Source organism: Neofelis nebulosa, chromosome 1 (genome assembly GCF_028018385.1).
Source record: "Neofelis nebulosa isolate mNeoNeb1 chromosome 1, mNeoNeb1.pri, whole genome shotgun sequence".
Taxonomy (NCBI): domain Eukaryota; kingdom Metazoa; phylum Chordata; class Mammalia; order Carnivora; family Felidae; genus Neofelis; species Neofelis nebulosa.
Window position 1 is genome coordinate 218367130 of NC_080782.1, and position 21260 is coordinate 218388389.

Genomic DNA, 21260 nt, shown 5'->3' on the forward strand with positions numbered 1-21260 from the left:
TGACCTGAGCCAAAATCAGACATTTAACCGACTGAGCCACTCAAGCACACTATGCTGAGCAGTTTTTAAAAACAAGTATCACACAGTTGCATAGGCATATGCATTTGTGACAACTTAACATCTAGGGGTGGCTGGATGGCTCAGTTGTTTAAGTGACCAACTCTTTTCGGCTCAGTACATGATCTCACAGTTGTGAGATCAAACCCCATGTTGGGCTTTGTGCTGGGATTCTCTCTCTCTCCCTCTCTCTCTCCCTCTCCCTCTCCCTCCCTCTCTCTGTCTCTCTCTCTCTCTCTCTCCCTCTCTCCCCCCCCCATCTGTCCCTTTCCCCCTGCTCACTCTCTCTCTCTCAAACAAAAAACTTATCAAATTAATGATAAAGATCATGATAAAGCTGATCATGGTAAAGATCAGCTTCTTTTATATCAGTTATATCCCGGTAAAACTGTTTTTAAGAAACAGATAATCAGGGCGCCTGGGTGGCTCAGTCATTTAAGTGTCTGACTTCAGCTCAGGTCATGATCTCTCGGTTCATGGATTCGAGCCCCGCCTTGGGCTCTCTGCGGTTAACATGGAACCTGCTTCAGATCCTGTCTGTCTGTCTCTCTGTCTGTCTCTCTCTCTCTCTCTCTCTCTCTCTCTTTCTCTCTCCCTCTCCCCTTCCCCCACTCATGCTCTCTCTCTCTCTCTCTCTCTCAAAAAATAAACTCTCTCTGCATATACATAAAACTTTTGCTTGAGTCAGGTTTCCTGTGTGATAGTCTTGCCTTTGTTTGCTTTCATTGAAGATTTCTTTAATAGTTTCTGCTAGTAGACTAGATCATTAGTTAACATAGTCCCTGACAGGTCATAGACACTCTGAATGTATTAGATGGACTGTAATTGAGTACCATTGGGTTATTTTCCTTCTTGAACACCATGACGCTTGCAGCACTGGCTTTAGCTAGCTGTGGGAGTACTGTAGTCTAGTGAGAGTTGCCAGAGAGTGGGGAGTAAAGGATGAGGGAAATGGAGCGACCACTCATTTCAGTACTAAGGGGTTGCTCTGCTTGGGAGATGATAGCCCAGGGAGGAGTTTGCCAGGCAAACTGGGAGTGAAGGGTTGAAAAGAAGGTGATAAACTCCAGGAATAGTGAGGAATCCTTGGAAGTTCAAGAAGCTCTTTTGTTTGGGTATTTGTCTTGCCCACTCCAGCAGCTTGTAGCTTTTTCATGTTGGTTTCTCCTGGCTTGTATTAGGTCTCCAGAACTCTCTGGAATTCAGCATCAAATGTGTACCTACTGGATTCACATACCATTCTGCCCGTTCACTCAGTCCACTCACTCATATGTGTAGCTTCTCTTCATCCCTTGTTTATTGTTCTCCCCGACATCTCTGTCTCCTTATCCTGATTCATTCTCCTTATTGTGGTCAGAGTTAATTTTCATTTCATTTTGTTTTATTTTTTAATGAAGAAGATGTGTTTATTTATTTTTATAAGCAATTATTTTTCTTTTCTTTTCTTTCTTTCTTTTTTTTTTTTTTTTTTTTACTGTTTGTTTATTTTTGAGCGGCAGAGAGACACAGAGCACAAGCAGGGGAGGGGCAGAAAGAGAGGGGGAGACACAGAATCTGAATCAGGCTCCAGGCTCCAAACTGTCAGCACAGAGCTCAACGCGGGGCTCAAACTCATGAACCACAAGATCGTGACCTGAGCTAAAGTCAGACGCTCAACCGACTCAGCCACCCAGGTGCCCCGAGTTAATTTTCATTTTAAAGTGAGCCCTTTCCTGGGGCGCCTGGGTGACTCAGTCAGTTAAGCGTCCGACTTCGGCTCAGGGCATGATCTCGCAGTTTGTAAGTTCGAGCCCCACGTCAGGCTCTGTGCTGACAGCTTGGATCCTGGAACCTCCTTTGGATTCTCTCTCTGCCCCTCCTCCGCTCATGCTTTGTCTCTGTCTCTCAAAAATAAGTAAATGTTAAAAAATAATAATAATAAAAATAAATAAAGTGAGCCCTTTTCTGTAGTTCCCTGTTTCAACAAATGACTGCTAACAGCTAAGTTTGTTTAGAAGAGCTTCTGTAGCCTGACCTAACAACCTTTAAACACTTATTTTTCACCTCTTTTCCCCTCCCTCCCTCCCTTCTTTCCCCTTTCTGCCTTCCCTCCTTCTTCTCCCTCCGTTATTTCCTCTTTCTCCCTCCCCCACCTCCATTCTTGGAATTTGCCACCTTCTTTCTGTCCCACTTTGTACAACAAACTCCTAACTAGGCCTTCACCTCCCCAGAAAAGCCTTCTTCTACCCCTCCAGGCAATTGCCCCATCTTCCCCATGTACTTTACTCATTTCTCCATTGCAGCTTTTCCTGTACACTGTTATTTACCTCTTTGTATGTTTGTCTTTTCTGTTAATTAAGAACAGGCACTTGTGGGATACAGCGTGACTTGCCTCTGACAGTCTGTTGAGAGATGGTAGAGATGTGATATCCCTTTGAAATAGTGGCTTTTGTTGGGGTTGGAAGGTGGCTGGTGAGAAGATAGTGTAAACATACATATTTAGAAGAAGCTGGAGGTACTGTTTATAATACAGTGTGAGGAAGAATGAAGATGGGGTGAGAAAGAGATTTATGTGTAAACATCAAAATGTTGAAGGGCAGAAAGGAACCGGGTCAGAAGAGCAAACATAGTGATGTATGGAATTTTTTTTGGTCATCTCTTTGTTTTAGAAATAGAACAGGTCATCTGGGTAGCTCTCAGTCAGGTAAGTGTCTAGCTCTTGACTTCAACTCAGGTCATGATCTCATGGTTCACAGCCTTGAGCCCCATATCAGACTCTCTGCTGTCAGCACAGAGCCTGCTTCGGATCCTCTGTCTCCCTCTCTCTGCCCTTTCCCCCCCTTGTGCTCACTCACTCTCTCAAAAATAGAGAAAACATTTAAGAAAAAATAGGAATAGAACACGTAATTAAGTACTGTTTTGAACTGTACATTTTGACAAGGAAGGTAAGATAGATACATTAATAAATTGTAGTAAAAGTTTAATAATGGCAATGTGTGTGTGGTTGGGTGCTTGAGTATGGTAGGAGAGGTAATTCTAATATGCATTTGTATGTCTTAAGCAGTGCTGATGAGAAAGCCTTTCAGATAGAAGTAAAAGAGTCTATTGTGTAGTGTGCCCAAGTCCCGAGGATTAGAAGATCCTAATAGAAATTTGGGAAGACAAGTTGAGGTACTTAGTAAGTACGGCTTTTACACGCTGATGTTTATACTGATCAAAGCAAGACAGAAACAGGCATCGCATTTAATATTTAATAGAAGTCAGACAGTTTTGTATATTGCTTTTTTACTCGTAATGGTAGTTTTGCTTAAAAAAAAAAAAAAAGCAAAAAACTAAACTAACTTGAGCCAGTATTGCCAATGTACTTGTCTGTCTTAAGCTGCTATAATTGTTCATAACAATGTGCTATACATAACTAGCTAAATGTCTTACAATTGTAATACCTTACTTTGAACTAGGACTTTTTTTTTAATGTTTGTTTATTTGTTTTGAGAGAGAACAGGAGTGGGGCAGGGAGAAACGGAGAGCGTCTCAGGCAGGCTCTGTGCCGTTAGCACAGAGCCTGACACGAGGGTTGATCTCACGAGATCATGACCTGAGCCGAAATCAAGAGTCAGACACTCAACCAACTAGGACTTTATTTTTGTGGTAATGTGTCATCAGAAGATCATAATGTGGAGCATGCACACATGCTCTCTCTCAAGATAAATAAATACAAATTTTCAAAAAAGGTCACAGTGTAACTAGCATCATTTATATAACTAATGTGATTATGTACCATAACTGACATTTTTATAACAAGATGACATCAACATAACTAATAACATTCAGTAGATACTAAAATATAAGCATATATTTGGTTAGTCCATATACAGTTAGTGTTAACTAAACGTTCTTAGTGGCGGTGTAAATTTATGAGTGGAGGAAAAAGCATTTGGGGTTTTTTTAGTTTATAGCCTTTGTTTTTATGAGGTTGGAGTAAGAGTAGTTTGAATTCTTCCAAGTTGAACCATGTGAAGAATTCTTTCAACCCCTCTATTCATCCTCTTGATGGAGAGAAAGTGAGACCATATGGCCTGCAACCCCATTCACAGTAGAAAGTCTCCTAGAGTGAATCAATAGGGAGTCCTTCTTTCTCGCTTTGCTGTCCTAAAGGACAGTCTAAATGACTCGCGGTCTCTAATATCAATATCTGCATCACAGCAGCTGGTCCTAAATGGAGTACTCTCCCTTGAGCCTTACCACTCCTTCTGTAATCCCACCCCCCCCTGCCCCCCCGCCGCCCCAGCTTGATTTGGTTTTAATTAGCACCAGAATCTCTCTTCTTAATTTTTTGAAAGTTGCTAAAATAGCATATTGAAATTTACCTTATCTTTTCAAAAATTCTGAGTCTCAGCACACGTTGGTGGCCACATACAGTCAGACATTTCCCATCTATTATTCCAGCATTTATAGTTTCATGGAGTCGCTAATGAAGTAGCCATTTGCTATATTTGCTTAGTCACCATAGCAACAGTGTTTTGGTTAGTGTATGCCTGGGTAGTTTCTTACAGCTTGACGTGATACGCAGCTAATAATGCTGATTTCTACTTAGAGGCAACTGAAATTTTGCAGAATGGAATTTTTAAATTTGCTGAATAGAAGTTGTTTGATCCCACTGGTGTATTCTGTTGGCACTCATCACGTAGTCATAGGATCATAGAAATTTTAATTTGGAAGAATGATTCATACTTGCAGTATATATCACAGTGACTGGCTAGAGAAACACTGCTTCTATCACCATAAGCAGCTTATTTAATCCCTAACCTAAATATTTTTAGGAGTCAAAGGAATTGATCTGAAGGTTAGCAGTTGGGGCTGCTTGATAATCTTGGGTGCTTAGCTTTAAACTATTTTAAATAATTCTGGTTATAAGCCTTAAATTTATAGTATAACAAATATGAAAACTGGAAGGACTTCTTGTCCCAGTCATTTTTTCCCATCTTTCATTGTCTGATTTCTGATAGGTCAGCCTCTTTGAACTACATTACTTCATTCATTTCCCCTTCTACACATCCACTTTAAGTTCCTTTAGTCACTACTTAAAGTAACAGTTACATAAATTTATTTTCATTTTTAAAATGTGTTTCCTTCAGGGGCGCCTGGGTGGCTCAGTCGGTTAAGTGTCCGACTTCAGCTCAGGTCACGATCTCGCGGTCCGTGAGTTCGAGCCCTGCCTCGGGCTCTGGGCTGATGGCTCAGAGCCTGGAGTCTGCTTCTGATTCTGTGTCTCCCTCTCTCTCTGCCCCCCCCCCCCCCATTCATGCTCTGTCTCTCTCTGTCTCAAAAATAAATTAAAACGTTAAAAAAAAATGTGTTTGCTTCAGAAATCACGTAGTATTAACTCGCACCTTACAGAAAATACACATTCTCTAGTATACGTTATTTGGAGAAAATAGTGTAGCTTGTTCGTGGTGATAGAGTTCATAGTTTCAAGAATGTGATTTAATCTTAAATGATGTAAAGATTGTTGCTGTACCATCTGTTATAAAAGATGTAAAGGCTCACTTAAACCACCAAGTTCATTTCACATCTAAATTGCTTTTATCAAACATACTCCATACTTTAACCCCTACTTCGTGTATGAATTAAACCCACAGACACCCACTTCCCTTTAGTCATCTATAGTCTCATTTTGATCTGTATAAAAATACAGCAAGCTCAGATCCTATTCATTTCTTTCTTGGCTCTAAATATTGAGCTGGGAGGAATATAACATGGGTGTGTTTTAAAATGTGTTCATCCAAATATGTACGTACATATATGTACATACATACATATTTTTTCATTTGTTCCTGCCTAACTCAGTGCTAGGAAACCAAAGTCATAGGATTGGTTGCCATTTGAGTGTGTTACCTTGGACTGTTCCATGGACACAGCTGGCTTTCACTAGAGGGAACTGGGGAAAAGAGCTTGTATAGAACCATTACCGCAAAGGAAAAAATAATATAGATAGGAGTTTATGATTTCTTACTGGTATTCATCCTCATCATCCTTTTACTGATATTCCCCCTCACCAAAGAGGTCTACCAGAGTGACATTTACAAAGATAAATTGCCCAGCTTATCATATCAAAAGAAGTGGATTTTGTGCATCACTCTCAAATAAGCATCATGGCCTGTGTAATAATTTGTATCATCTCTGCACGTTGATGATGCAGAAAACGTTTTTGTACATTTGTTTTGGGCCCATAATAGCAGTTGTTCTGTGACTAATCAGAGCTACATGAAGAATAGCCTGATATCCCTAATATTTTGTGGGAATTATAGGCTATTAAATAGGTGACTATAAGACGAAGCTGCTTTCAAGTAGAGCTAACGGTGCAAATAAAATAACACACAGAGTCTAAATCCATAAAGCATCAGGAATGTTTTCACTCCCATGTTGTTTAGAAACCCTTTTCCTGTATGCAAGTGTGTTGTCTTTGTACTGAGACCAGTTATAAAAATCCGAGGTATAAATTGAACCGGGTGGTATTTTATGTATTTAGAAAAACCAGATTAAAACATTTCTATAATGCTTTCCTCCCTCTATTAATAGCAAGAAAAAATTTGTGTTATACTCATAAAATGATAGACTCGGTTCTTAGTAAATCTGTCCATCGGTTTTATGTAAAAGAAAATTTGCATTATGGACAGGGAACTTTCTGTCTGTTGTAGAATTCCCCACCAAATAATACCAAACCCGAATCCTATTTATCAGTCAGTGGATAAGCAGTTTGGGGAGCTTTCAAAATAGTAGATGGAGTTGAATGTCTACTGAGAGGACTGGCAACATGAACAGACAAAGTTGTGAAAAGAGAAAATCTTAGTGTAATAATTATTCCCAGCACTTTATCAAAATGGTGAACGTAAAAGCGTTATTAGTTTTTCTGTTATGAAACGGAGTTGCTTTTATTATATTAATGGCAATTTCTAACAATTTTTCTGTTAGTTTTTTGTCTTTTTTTTTTTTTTTAATATACAGGCCTCTGTAACGACTGCCTTTTTTTTTTTTTTTTTTAAAGCTTATTCATTTTAAAAGAGAGAGCACACACATGTGCGTGAGCGGGGGTATGGGCAGAGGTTGGCGGGGAGAGAAGCCCAAGCAGGCTTCATGCTGTCTGCACAGAACCTAACGCAGGGCTCAATCTCCTAAACCATGAGATCATGACCTGAGCTGAAATCAAGAGTTGGAGGCTTAACCATCTGAGCCACCCAGGTGCCCCTTTCTTTTAGTTTTTAAAGAATTTTATCCACAGGGGCGCCTGGGTGGCGCAGTCGGTTAAGCGGCCGACTTCAGCCAGGTCACGATCTCGCGGTCCGTGAGTTCGAGCCCCGCGTCGGGCTCTGGGCTGATGGCTCGGAGCCTGGAGCCTGTTTCCGATTCTGTGTCTCCCTCTCTCTCTGCCCCTCCCCCGTTCATGCTCTGTCTCTCTCTGTCCCAAAAAAATAAATAAAAAAAAAAAGAAAAAAAAAAAGAATTTTATCCACAAAAGTAAAACCTATGTGAGACTTGAAGCTCTTAAAATCACATTGCAGCCTTAAACTAATAAATACATTTCAGTCTTTAATGAAAAGAGAGAACTTTTGCATCCTATTAAATACTTTCTTTTTAAATATTTTCAATCAAGATGTATATGATGTGGAGCGCCTGGGTGGCTCAGTCAGTTAAGCATCCGACTTCAGCTCAGGTCATGGTCTCATGGTTTGTGAGTTCAAGCCCCGCGTCAGGGTCTCTGCTGACAGCTCAGAGTCTGGAGCCTGCTTGGATTCTGTGTCTCCCTCTCTTCCTCTGCCTCTCCCCCGCTCACGCTGTGACTCTGTCTCTCAAAAATGAATAAATGTTAAAAAAAAAAAAAAAAAAAGACGTGTATGATGTGATTCGAGAATATTCAAGGGCTTGGCAGTTCCCTAGTATATCACACTGAACTGCCATGGTGACTGCTTGGCCTACAGCTCTCATCCAGTCATTCCTCTGAGTCATTCAACTCTGTACGTGGGGAATCTGCTGGGAAGCAGAAGGCTGAAGTCCATTACTTAGCTGGTAGGGGGAGCCTTTAAGCAGCAGGACTCTCTAGAACTAGTACTTAGGCAAAACTCATGTTCTGTTTTCCTAAGTAATCTGGGAGAAGAAATAGATGGTGAAACCCGAGTTGCATGAGTAAAATGGTGGTGTCAGGAAGATTGCTAAATGCTAAATTAACCCACTGCATGCACAGAAGTTTATGAGGGTCATTATAGGTAAGTGTTGGGCACAGCATGCTTTCAGATATGAAAATCTAAATGAATCCTTAGGGGTTACAGGGTAGAAAGGGGCCTAAGTGTTATTGCTTAATATTTCCTGAGGCATTTGCCTATTGGTCATTGGGGTAAAATAATGTATTTGAAATAATAATCTCTAGATAGAAGATAGAGAGAAAAACAACTAAAAAGGTCAAGGAGGAAAAACAGGGACACTAGCCAAAGTAAAATAGACACAATGAAGGGAAGGTGAGGAATAAAACAGTTACTCCATGCATTTGTACCCACCTTGCAGTTTTTCTAAAGATGGCCCTGTCCTCTGGGAAGAAAATTATAAAACCTCCTTGAATCATATAATGAGGAAGACAGGGAAAGATAATTTTTGAGACTTAGTTTAAGAATGGTTATGAATTTTCTGTATAACTTAAAGCGATGTTCTGCTCAAATGTAGTTTTCTACTTTTGTTCAACTTAGATACATATTCTAGTCACTACTGGTTGGAAGTCATATATGAGACATTGATTTGAGTGCCCTAAAGATGAAATCCAAAAATATTTGACTACATCTAATAATTCAGTGAATCTTAATAGTTTTTTTTTTTTAATGTTTTTATTTATTTTTGAGAGAGAGACAAAGCATGAGCAGGGGCGGGGCAGAGAGAGAGGGAGACACAGAATCTGAAGCAGGCTCCAGGCTCTGAGCTGTCCGCACAGAGCCCGACTAAGGGCTTGAACTCACGGACTGTGAGATCATGACCTGAGCTGAAGTCGGACACTTAACCAACTGAACCACCCAGGCGCCCCTAATTCAGTGAATTTTAAAAATCAGATGCATAGTTACCCAAAACTGTAAGCTACAATATTTGTATGTCTTTTGATGCTGTGGTTAGGTTATAATTATTTTTTTATTTTTATTTTTCAACGTTTATTTCTTTTAAAAAATTTTTTTTCAACGTTTTTTATTTATTTTTGGGACAGAGAGAGACAGAGCATGAACAGGGGAGGGGCAGAGAGAGAGGGAGACACAGAATCGGAAACAGGCTCCAGGCTCCGAGCCATCAGCCCAGAGCCTGACGCGGGGCTCGAACTCACAGACCGCGAGATCGTGACCTGGCTGAAGTCGGACGCTTAACCGACTGCGCCACCCAGGCGCCCCAACGTTTATTTCTTTTGAGAGAGAGAGAAAGAGAGGAAGAATCCCAAGCAGGCTGTGTGCTGTCAGCTCAGAGCCAGATGCAGGGCTCAAACTCAGGAAGCATGAGATCATGACCTGAGCTGAAGCCAAGAGTCAGATACTTAACCGACTGAGCCACCCAAGCACTCCTAATTAGTTTTTTTAATTAGCACTTCTGTGAGCATTACATATGTTACCTGCAGCCGAATGGCATTTAGGAAGAAATTTTCTTGGGGTGCCTGGGTGGCTCAGTCGGTTAAGCGGCCGACTTCAGCTCAGGTCACGATCTCGCCGTCCGTGAGTTCGAGCCCCGCGTCGGGCTCTGGGCTGATGGCTTAGGGCCTGGAGCCTGCTTCCGATTCTGTGTCTCCCTCTCTCTCTGCCCCTCCCCCGTTCATGCTCTGTCTCTCTCTGTCTCAAAAATAAATAAACGTTAAAAAAAAAAATTTTTAAAAAGGAAGAAATTTTCTTATCCTTGAAAACATCAGAGGAGATCAAAGAAAGTGCTTTTAATCTGATGTAGCCAAATGTCTCCTATTAGAATAAATAAAGGATAAACACAGATTCCCTAAGTCTTGGCTTTAAATTCAAATTGCTAAATCAGATAATTATTAAAAGTTGTCTTCAAATAACTCCCATACATTTCTGTTCAGTGTAGTTACTTGAGTAATAACAGTAATTACAATAATAGCTACCATGTACTGAATGCATACTGTCGAATGGCTATTCGAAGTGTTTTGTAAAGATTATCTCCCTTATTTCTGTTGTTATAATCCTCAGTTTTTCCCCACAAAGTCACAAAGGTGTCAAAGAGGTTGACTAACTTGTCCTAGGTCAGACCTGGTGGTAGGACTAGAACTTAAAATTGGAGTCTGGTTTCAGATCTTACCATATCATGCATGGTATGGTACATTCTTTTTAGGCTAAGCATTGTTCAAGGTCTTGCAAATGCCAAAGATTTGATTTTATTCTCAAATTTTTTTTAATGCAAGATATTTGTATGAATCTGAATACAAAAGATAGTTCTTTGTTGCTCTTTTGAATATTGAGTTATAAATATTAGTGGACCTTTTGATAGGTAAGCTTTTGACCACACCCCTGGGAACTGTACCAAATTATTTAGGCTTTTTGCTTTCACTGGAGTTGGAAGAAGGGAAATACAATGAAACGTTTTGGGTTTTTTTAATGTTTATTTATCTTGAGAGAGAGAAAGAGATGCAGAGAGAGGGGGAGAGAGAAAATTGCAAGCTGGCTGCACACTATCAGCACAGAGCCCAGTGTAGGGCTCCATCCCACAAACCATGAGATGCGACCTGAGCCAAGATCAAGAGTTGGATGCTTAACCAACTGAGCCACCCAAACGCCCCTAAAATGAAAAGTTCTTTTAAAAAAAAAAAAAATTTTTTTTTTAATGTTCATTTATTTCTGAGCTAGAGACAGAGCATGAGCAAGGGAGGGGCAGAGAGAGAGGGAGACACAGAATCCGGAGCAGGCAGCATAGAGTCCAACGTGGGGCTCGAACTCACAAACCGTGAGATCATGACCTGAGCTGAAGTCGGTCACTCAACCGACTGAGCCACCCAGGCGCCCCTAAAATGAAAAGTTCTTAAAGAATGAAGTAGAATTATTTTTGTCACTCACCATCCATTGAAGTTTAGGATAATTTCACTTCTACCATAGGAAGAGTAGCTAGTTTTTGATCTTGTATTGAAAAGTAATAAATGGTCCCTGCTTAGGTAACCTTTTCTTTTCCCCTCATATATTTCTACTTTTTGCCTGTACTAAAATAGTGACTAGAGTATATGATTAAAAGGAAAAGTATAAGCAGGGTCACCTGGGTGGCTCAGTCAGTTAAGCGCTGACTTTGGCTCGGGTCATGATCTTGTGGCTCGTGGGCTCAGGCCCTGCATCTGGCTCTGTGCTGAGAGCATGGGGCCTAGAGCCTGCTTTGGGTTCTGTGTCTCCCTGTCTCTCTGCCCCTCCCCCACTCGCACTCTGTGTGTGTCTTTCTCTCAAAAATAAATAATCATTAAAAAAAAAAAAAGTGTAAGTAGCAGAGGATTTCTCCCAATAAAAGCTATCCTCCCTTCTGTCCCCTCTTTCCTTTCTGCCTGCTTCCTGCTTCCCCATCACACGCTTAAATTGAAATCCAAACTTTCCAAGGTGAAAAGAAATTTACTTTCATGAGATGGTATTAAAAAAGCATGCCTAACTTAGACTAAAGGAAAAAAAAATTATAATGGATAAGTTGCAAGTGACCATAGTTTATAATTATTTGAACAAAATCTTCAAGCAATGCAAACCTTAGACATCCTATTGTTTTCTAGATTCATAAGAAGTTGTTGTTGTTGTTGTTGTTGTTGTTGTTGTGTGCGCTGTCTTCCTGGCCCCCTTCCTACAACAGTTTGGGTGTCTTTTGTACTTGCATTCAACCAGAGCTCTGGTGACTTAGAAGTAATGCTACTGCTTAAGTTAAAGGTATCCCCTGGATGAACTTGCCTTCAAGTTTAAGATAATAAATATATTACATAAGGAAAGAATATGAAAGGATAAACTATGTAAGATAGTGGAAATGTTTTGGCAGGAGGCAAGATATTTATATTTTGGACTGTCGAGTGGAGACTTTGTACTGTTTAGCAGCGATAGATACTCTCTGAAATGCTGGTGACACACTCTTCCTGGAGCAGTGAAAATTTGATAATAGATTGACAGTCTTGTAGTGTTTCAGTGAAAAATAGAAATTAGGCAGTAATTTAGAAAACAAGAACAAGATCCTTACAAAATGTCTTCATTACACTAACAGTCATTTATTTTACCTTACTCAACACATACCAAAAGCTTGTCAGTGACTGTTGTTTCTAACCAGAATCTAGGAGAAAACAAAGTCCAAGTGTGAGTCATCATTCCTTGAGGAGTGTAGGCCCCTTCTGAGTACCTTGCTAGCTAATGTAATGGACATATTTTGGGACATAGGATATTTTCTCAAATAGCTATAAACATTTTAAATTGGGACAGTATATGCTTATCAACTCAAAAAGACATCTGGGTTGTTTCATTATATTTAAGATGTAATTGTGATACAGGTGAAGAGCCCTGGACAAGGTATCATACATTCCCCCCTACCCCCCGCCCTGCTTCTGACAAACGGTATGATCATGGGTAAGTCACCATTATGCTGGGACTTAATTAGCGATTTGAATTCTTTTCTCGTGTAAAAGAATTCAACTCAGTGTTAAGCCTGTCATTTAGCAGGAGCGGTTAGGTTGAATCATATGAAATTGCTAGTTTTATAAAGAGCCGAAAACTGTCTAATTTCTGTATTGTTTAGGAGATATTTTTCGATTGTTAGTCTGCTTACTGGCTGGAATGCACTCCCTTAGCAACAATCTAGGAGAGCATCTCAGCCAGCTCCCGGATTCTCCTTAGGATAGGGGCGTGGGATTGGAGGTGGAGGGAATGGCTGGTCCTTCAACAAAACTGGTGTCTTTATGCAAGTGGTTATTACTTGTGTCATGACTTCCCGGCTTCTAGTAAAGAATTCTTAATTCTTTGCTGCTGTTTTGCTTCCAAAAAGCAAACAAAACCCCTGGGATATAGATGTTTGAGGGCTGCTAACTCGTGGCCTGGTAGAGCTAGTATATGTGTTTTTTGGTATTGAGGGTTTTGTTTTCGTTTGGGGAGGGGAAGGGTTTGCCCTTTATAAAAATTGAATTAGTTGGCACTGTTTAATAAATGCTTTCACTTAAAAATCTGACTGCGTTTTCTTGAGTAATTGGAAGATCTGGTAATACTCTGCTTGTATTCCTACAGACTAACAAGTAAGTGCTAAGGACTTACTGCCCACTGAGGATGGAGCATGTGCTCTATTTCCAGTTCACCACAGCCCCTAGCTCTCACTGGTGCTTCCTACTCCACTGGACAAGCTTCTGTAGAGATTTGACTTTGTGATTCTCCAGTTGAACTTTCTGCCGTGAGAGAAGTGTTCTGTCTCTATGTTGTCCACTATGTAGGCCAACAGCCACATGTACCTATTGAGTGCTTAAAATGTGGTTGGTGTGCCTGGGGAGCTAAGTTTTAATTTAAATTAATTTAAATAATTGTATTTTGCTAGTGGCTACTGTATTAGACGGTGTAAGTAGATATGGAGTGTCTGTTTCCTGCAGAGTGAAAATTAAACCTATTAAGCCTATTCTCTTAAATGTCAGATCTAAATGTTAGATATATTCCTGCAGATCTCATGATTTGACAACCAGATTACCATTCCTGATTGAATGCAGCCTAAAACTTTTATTCTCATCTTTTATCTTCTCACTTGTTATTCAACACAATTATCCTGCAGGCCTATTCTAGGCCCTAGGAACACAAGGAAGGTTTGTGTTTTCATAAAGCTTACGAATAGTAAATATTTGTAAGGGACACTTAAATTATTTAATTTCATATTTACTCTCTTTAATCCTTTGAACAGCCCTGCCAGGTAACGATATAACTCCATTACTCTGGTCCTCCAAGAAGCTCTCCCTCTCCTATTCTCAGAATATTTAAAACTTCCTATAAGTGGACTGTGTTAAATGTCACCAGAACCTTTCATATTAGTAAATCAGCTCAGGGTGCACCTGGTTATTACCTCACCTGGCCTTTCTCCCAGCCTTCTGTTTGCCTGTTCCCAAGCTGGGCTTTCTTCTGAAACTTCCCTTTGGTTATCTGACGTTGGGCCAAATGTATGTGCTCTCGCTCATAGACGCTTCTGGTGCTCCACTGCTATTCCTGCTTCTCCTTGCCTTGAGATCCTTCTTTCTCTCACCCTGCAAATGTCAGCCTCCTTCTCCCCGCTTAGAGGCACTGTTTACCTCTTTCACTGCTTACTTTCTCCTTTTATTTTATTTTATTTTATTTAAAAAAAAATTTAATCTTTACTTTTGAGAGAGAGACAGAGTGTGAGCTGGGGAGGAACAGAGAGAGAGGGAGACACAGAATCCAAAGCAGGCTCCAGGCTCTGAGCCAACAGCAGAGTCCAGTGTGGGGCTCGAACTCACAGACTGCGAGATCATAACCTGAGCCAAAGTCAGATGCTCGACCGACTGAACCACCCCGGCACCCCTTACTTTCTCCTTTTAAAAATGAAATAAAAATCTTAGAAAATACACCTCCTTTTATGAAACCTGTCATTTTAAGAATAGCATAAGTTGCAATCAAATACAGCTGTAACACAAATGACTCCTACATTGGCAGCTGCTGGTGGAAACACTTTGTTGTTCAGTGTTTGTTTTTTTTCTTTTTTTTTTTTTTTGTAGTTGTTTAATTCTACGGTTGATAACCAGATTAGCCAAGGTGGTGTTACTTAGGGTTTTCCACTTAGTCATGAAAATAGTCTGCATCTATCAAATCAAGCATTAATGTGGGATTTCTTAATGTGGTTCTTGCCCTGCATGATCTAACTGTCCAATAATGGTGTCATTTCTTCATTTGCTTAACAAATATTTATTGTTACTTTAATAAGGGAAGCACTGTACTTCCCAAGGAGAGTGAATAGAGGATCTGTTGACTAAAATTTATAGACTTCTCTTCCCCAATCTGCCAGTGTTCATCTTTTAAATTATTTTGGAGATGCTTACGCTACTGTTCTTATATTTTTAACATGGATTTTATATTTCAGAAATACACTAAATAATGTGAAAATCGATCCCCAGCATAGTACATAAATCTATATAAAATATAATGAAGGAGATCTTTAAGTGATAAGGGTGATTGATTATGGACCATGATTGTAGCCTAATGACTTGTGACATTAACTTAATAGGAGTCTTTTTTTCAGTGTTGAAAAGGAGCGTGTGTGTGTGTGTGTGTGTGTGTGTGTGTGTGTGTTTGGGCTTGTTGCAGGCAGGTTGATGAGTGTCAAGGAGAATTACTTATTTTGAACTAAACTCAACAAAATTTTAATTAGAGATTTTATTCTGCTATCTGGCCTTTTGGGAGACTGTATAGAAGGGACTGTATACTGTGAGGGACTATAAATTAACTGCTTGAAACCTGGAGTAAAAGAAAAAAAAGGATCTGAGTTCCAGTTCTATTTTTGCATACTATGAAGAAACAGTGAGATGGAGGTGATGTAGATAAAGCTTTTAACACTGTTTCCAGTGCGTAGTAAGCGCCTTTTAGGTGTTTATTGTTACTTGTTATAGTTATTACTGTTTTGTTAGTATTTCAGCTCTTAGGTCATGTGGCCTTTGACCTTTTAATTTGATGGGAAGAAGTAAGAGGTAAAAATGGCTCTTTAGCTAATAATTCCAGAAAGACTAGTAATTGAGCTTTCTAAGAATGGAAGTACTATATTCAAAATTGTCCTGAAGTGATAGTAATTAGCACTAATAAGTATTTTTTTAATGGTTTATAAAACAAAAGTAAAACAAGGCCTGCCTGCATCTAAATGATCACAGGATATGCTTTTTCTGTTCCAGTTTCTTTAAAATAACACCATATTTAAAATTTTCCTGAAAAAAGTTAACACCCATTTTTTTTTTAAGTCTCTAGGACATTGAAGCTCTTACTTTGCTCTCAGTCCAGCCCACAACCTCTGTGTGTACTTTGCTGTTCAACCTTGCAAACCAAATATTTCCAAATTATGTTATTTTGTGCAAAAAAAAAAGATAAACCAAGACTTTGAAGGCATGTTGAGGTCCCTGATGTTTAATTAAGTGCATTGTTCAGTGGTGAAATGGAGTTGCAAATTGTTTCAACACTTCATGAGATAATGTTAGATGAATTTATTTATGTTCGGTAAAGAACCTGCCAACCTATTTTAAATTATTCGGGTTTATTAAAGTATTTTAAGACTTAGTTCTTTAAAAATATGTTATATTTTCAGTGCCTAGATTAACGTTTTGAGTCTTAAATCATAAGATACCCCCTTTTAATTAAAACCCTTGAAGTTGACATTTTAAATACATAATAGGAAGGTTAAGATTTTATATGAGTTCTTTATTTTTAAAAAGTTAATTCACTGTTTTCCTTTCTATATTTAAGAGATGAAATACTTTGAGGATAAAAACGGCATGACCCTCTGTGGATGACAGCATTGGCTTTTAGAGCTGTTGCACTAGAATTGAAAGGAAAGTATGCCACCTGAACCTGAATCAGAATGCAGTGCCTGCAAATAAATTCAAGTGTAAGAGTATGACAGGAATAAGTTACTACTTATAAAGATACACTTACCTAAACAAACTGAAACCCCAAGGAATTTTCAAATTGTGAAGTAATGGGAACAATCATTTAATGTGGGAGGAAGGAGCTAGTACATGCCTCCCTCCTTGAATGTCTCATAAGATCAAATTATGGAGTGCAATGATTGAAACAGGGAAGACAATTTGGTGGCAGCATAACAGATAGATTACCATTTAACAGAGGCCAAACCCCTGAGAACTGATTCCGGTAAGGATAGGGCTAGGATTAGAACACAAAGGTTTTCAGAAACAGGCTGCTACGTGATTTCCCCCTCCCCTCCCCCCCCCCCCCCCCCCCCCGCAAGGGGTAATACATACCTAGTTCTAACCCTTTGTAAACATCCCTACACCTGTCTTCAATCATTTTTTTCTCTTAGTCACTTCGAGACGTCTTCTCTGCTCGGAGGAGTCATTTCCACCCAGTCTTTTTGCCTCACCTCTTTTTTTTTTTTTTTTTTAAGTTTATTTTTGAAGGAGAGAGAGACTGAGTGTGAACAGGGGAAGGGCAGAGAGAGAGAGAGAGACCAGAAACCAAAGCAGGCTCCGGGCTCTAGGCTCTGAACTGTCAGCACAGAGCCCGACATGGGGCTTGAACTCAAGAGCCATGAAATCATGACCTGAGCCGAAGTTGGATGCTCAACCGACTGAGCCACTCAAGTGCCCCTTGCCTCACCTCTCAAAAGCATGAGCAGTCCTGCTCTAGTTTACCCTCAAGTGCACACACTGGGGTTAATATTTACTTCATAGCATCATGCAATCAGCTGTCATAATACCAGTCCCCTGCTCCATTTTAGTACTGCAGTTAATGAGTTATAGGTAAGCATTTGTTTAATGCTGGTCTTCCACTGTAGCAAGTCTGTTCTTTACTGCAGCATTCCCAACCTCTAACCCGGTGCCTGGCAGAGATAGGCACCCAGTAAACACTTGCTGAGTGATTGCCAGCCAGAGGCTTCTACTAAAATCTGGTCATGGCACAGCTGCATGCTGTCGGATGCAGATGTGAGAGAATGTGGATAAAGCTGGAGAGATAAGCAGGGACTAGATCCCAGAGGGACATGAACTCATATGAAAGAGCTGGTGCTTTGTCCAAGAGCAGTTGAGAGGCTACTGAAGGAATAGAAGCCCAAGTCCATCTTTGGGTGGACACTCCCCTTCTAGACTTCTAGCTAGTACTTTCTTCCTGGTTCGTAGGAAGTATATTTGGCTCATGAAAAGCAAAGTAACATTGTATGTATGATTTATGGTTATATATACAGTAAGTTTCTAAAGATATTTCTAGAGTACTTTTCTTATGCTTCATAAAATAATCATTTTGGGGTGCTTGAGTGGCTCAGTGGGTTAAGCATCTGACTTTTGATCTCACCTCTGGTCTTGTTTTGTTTTTTATTTTAGAGCACGCAAGTTGGGGAGAGGGGCAGAGGGAGAGAGAAGGAATCTTAGGCAGATTCCGTGCCTAGTGCGGAGCCTGACACAGGGCTTGATCCCATGACCCTGGAATCATGACCTGAGCCAAAATCATGAGTGAGATGCTCAACTGACTGAGCCACCCAGGTACCCCTCAACTCAGGTCTTGATCCCAGTGTCATGAGTTCAAGCTCCACATTGGGCTCTATGCTCCATGCTGGGATTTATAAATAACTGGTAGAATTTAAATATGTGTGTTTCAACACAGGAATTACTATATCAAATTCGGGAATCACAGTAAAATCAAAACCTGTAATATTTATAACTTTTCCATTTAAAAAAGCAACTGGTATGTATCTAAATTCTTCTGAGTAATTAGGTGTTCCATACTTTAAAAAGGCAGAAGCAAATAGATAACTTCATGCAAGAAATAAAATAAAAATTTTATAAAATAGGTACTTTTGGGGCGCCTGGGTGGCGCAGTCGGTTAAGCGTCCGACTTCAGCCAGGTCACGATCTCGCGGTCCGTGAGTTCGAGCCCCGCGTCAGGCTCTGGGCTGATGGCTCGGAGCCTGGAGCCTGTTTCCGATTCTGTGTCTCCCTCTCTCTCTGCCCCTCCCCCGTTCATGCTCTGTCTCTCTCTGTCCCAAAAATAAATAAAAAAACGTTGAAAAAAAAATAGGTACTTTTTATACTGTGAGTTGTGTTTTTAAAGAAATTTTAAATGAAAATTATTTTTAGTTCCTGCTCTATTAAACAAGAGTATTTAAAGTCATATGTTTATAGCTTTTCCCAAAAGTGGTATTTTGAGTTATATTTTAATTTAGATGGAGGGCTGCATTCTATACCAGTGTTGTCAAAGAGAAGTTTCTTTGATGACGGAAATGTTCTATATCTTGCTGTCTAATAAAGCAATCATTAGACCTTAGTGTCAACATATTATCTTTCTATTTATCTTTATCTTTTATCGAGTGAATACAATTTTGAATTAATCACTTGATTAGTTTAATGCCATATAATTAAGATAGTTCATTTTTACAGGTAGATTTTTTTCCCCAGAAATTTAAAGCTGGTTAGTTTCTTTGGTTTTAATAGTTAAGACTTGACTACACAGTGTAAAATTAGAAGCAAATTGTAGAATTATGAGATGGTTTATATGTTTAGCCTATGTTCAGGTTTCTGCATTATTGTCATACACATTCAGTGTGTTTTTGAAGTATTATATTAAGGCTTAATGTATCTTCTGAGGTTACTTTTTTATATATTAAGTATTCTTGAGTAAGAAGAATTATAGAAATAACTCTTCAGGTTTCCCTCTAATAAATAAGTTTGTTGACAATGCCTTCTTTTTTTCAGATTGCAAATAGAAGAATCTTCCAAACCTGTAAGGCTATCACAGCAACTGGACAAAGTGGTGACAACTAATTATAAGCCTGTTGCTAATCATCAATACAATGTAAGTCTTCATGTCTATCTTCATTCTGTTATATCTTTGTTCTTAAGTTTTGTAGACTCGTAGGTTTTAAAAGGACATTAGCAGTCATGTACCTGCTATTAGGTGCTTGAGTTATCTAGACTGAGGAAAGAATATGACAGTTTGGCAAACATGGAGAAGATGTTCACTGTGTACCCTAAGTTAAACAATGAGAAGAAGGCAACCACTGTTCAAAATACTCTTGATAAATTTTTCAGAGAAATAAAACACTTCATTTTTCAGTGTTTCCAATGTTTTAAATTACAGTGTACTTAATATTAGTTTGATTTTTCCCAGTTTTCTATACCTTTATGGGACTTTTTAATGTATCGAGAAGAAATTTTAAGTTTGCAACAATGGTAATTCCTCCCATTGATTATTAAGATTATTTTGCATAGTTTCCGGGAGGCTGGGTGGTTCAGTTGGTTAAGCGTCCAACTCTCAACTTGAGCTCAGATCATAATCTTGTGGTTTGTGGGTTCAAGCCCTGCATCAGGCTCTGTGCTGGCAGTGTGGAGCCTGCTTGGGATTCTGTCTCCCTCTCTCTCTGCCCCTCCCCTGCTTCTTCTCTCTCTCTCTCAAATAAAAATAAACTTAAAAAAATTTTTTTAAAAAAAGATTGCTTTGCATAGTTTCAACTTTTATGGGCATTTTTATGGTCTCACACTACATGGAAAGTGAGGACTGCCTGTATATGTTTTATTGAAGTATATCTTGTGGAAACCATTTTTATTGAAGTATATCTTGTGTATACTATATATATCATGTTATGTTATGCTATGCTATGCTGTGCTATGCTATATACACACATGTAATATGCATAGTGTGTACCAGGCGCTGTTCTGAGTGCTTCGTAATAACGCATTTGGTCTTCATACCTGCCCTAGAAAGCAATTACTACTATTGTCCTCATTTTAGTTGAAGTAACTAATACAAGCTGAGAGGTTAGCTTACTTGAGGTCACACAAGTCACTAATTAACCAGTTCAGGCGTTGAACCCAGGTAGTCTGGTTTGGGAGCTATGCTGTTAAATGTTGTTGCAGGTCATTAACAACACTAAAAGGGCTAAGGATTTTGGGTCTTGAAATACTGGAGATGTAAGGGAAAATGTGATGATTTTCTGAAAATACAGTGAAGCCTAAGTTAAGGGCAGTAATACTTAACAGTTGATATCTTGTGTCCTACTTTGTTGCTTAACATTCCTCTAGATATACAGTATTTAGGAAGAAAGAATCCCTTTTTAAGACTGGCCTTAAGTATACAGACTTAGGTGTCACAGATTAGTATCTGTCAAACCACTACTTTATGATATTTGAGTTATTTTACATGAGAGGTAGCAAACGCCTACAGAGCCAACTAGGCATCTTCAGTGAGCAGAATGCTGAAATTGAAGGTGAAATGGTAGGGACTGTGATGAACTGGAGTGCACATGCCTCCTCTTAAAGACATTCAGACTTTAAAAATTGCTACACTATGTGGATTAAGTAAAGCAAGTCAAAGTTCATTTGCATCCAGCCGGGCTTTCATTTCACAGCCTCTGGTTATGCTTTAGGGGAAACGTAAATTAAAAGAAGAGAACAGGCTGAATCAGTGTCTGATAATCCAAGAGGGATATTTTATGTTGTCTCTTGATTGAGACACGTAAATAAAAGTCTACTTTTCTGGCTTCTTCTTTATCACAGTAAGGACAACAAA

General features: G+C 39.4%; 1 protein-coding gene across 2 annotated transcripts in view; it reads left to right on the forward strand.

The window, feature by feature from the left end:
• GTF2F2 (general transcription factor IIF subunit 2) overlaps window positions 1-21260 on the forward strand; it is a 155496-nt gene that overhangs the window by 106715 nt on the left and 27521 nt on the right. For both annotated transcript variants that reach the window (XM_058684905.1, XM_058684896.1), the window contains one exon: window positions 19448-19547. In XM_058684905.1, the coding sequence (XP_058540888.1) occupies window positions 19448-19547 (100 nt within the window). The remainder of the gene's footprint in view (window positions 1-19447; window positions 19548-21260) is intronic.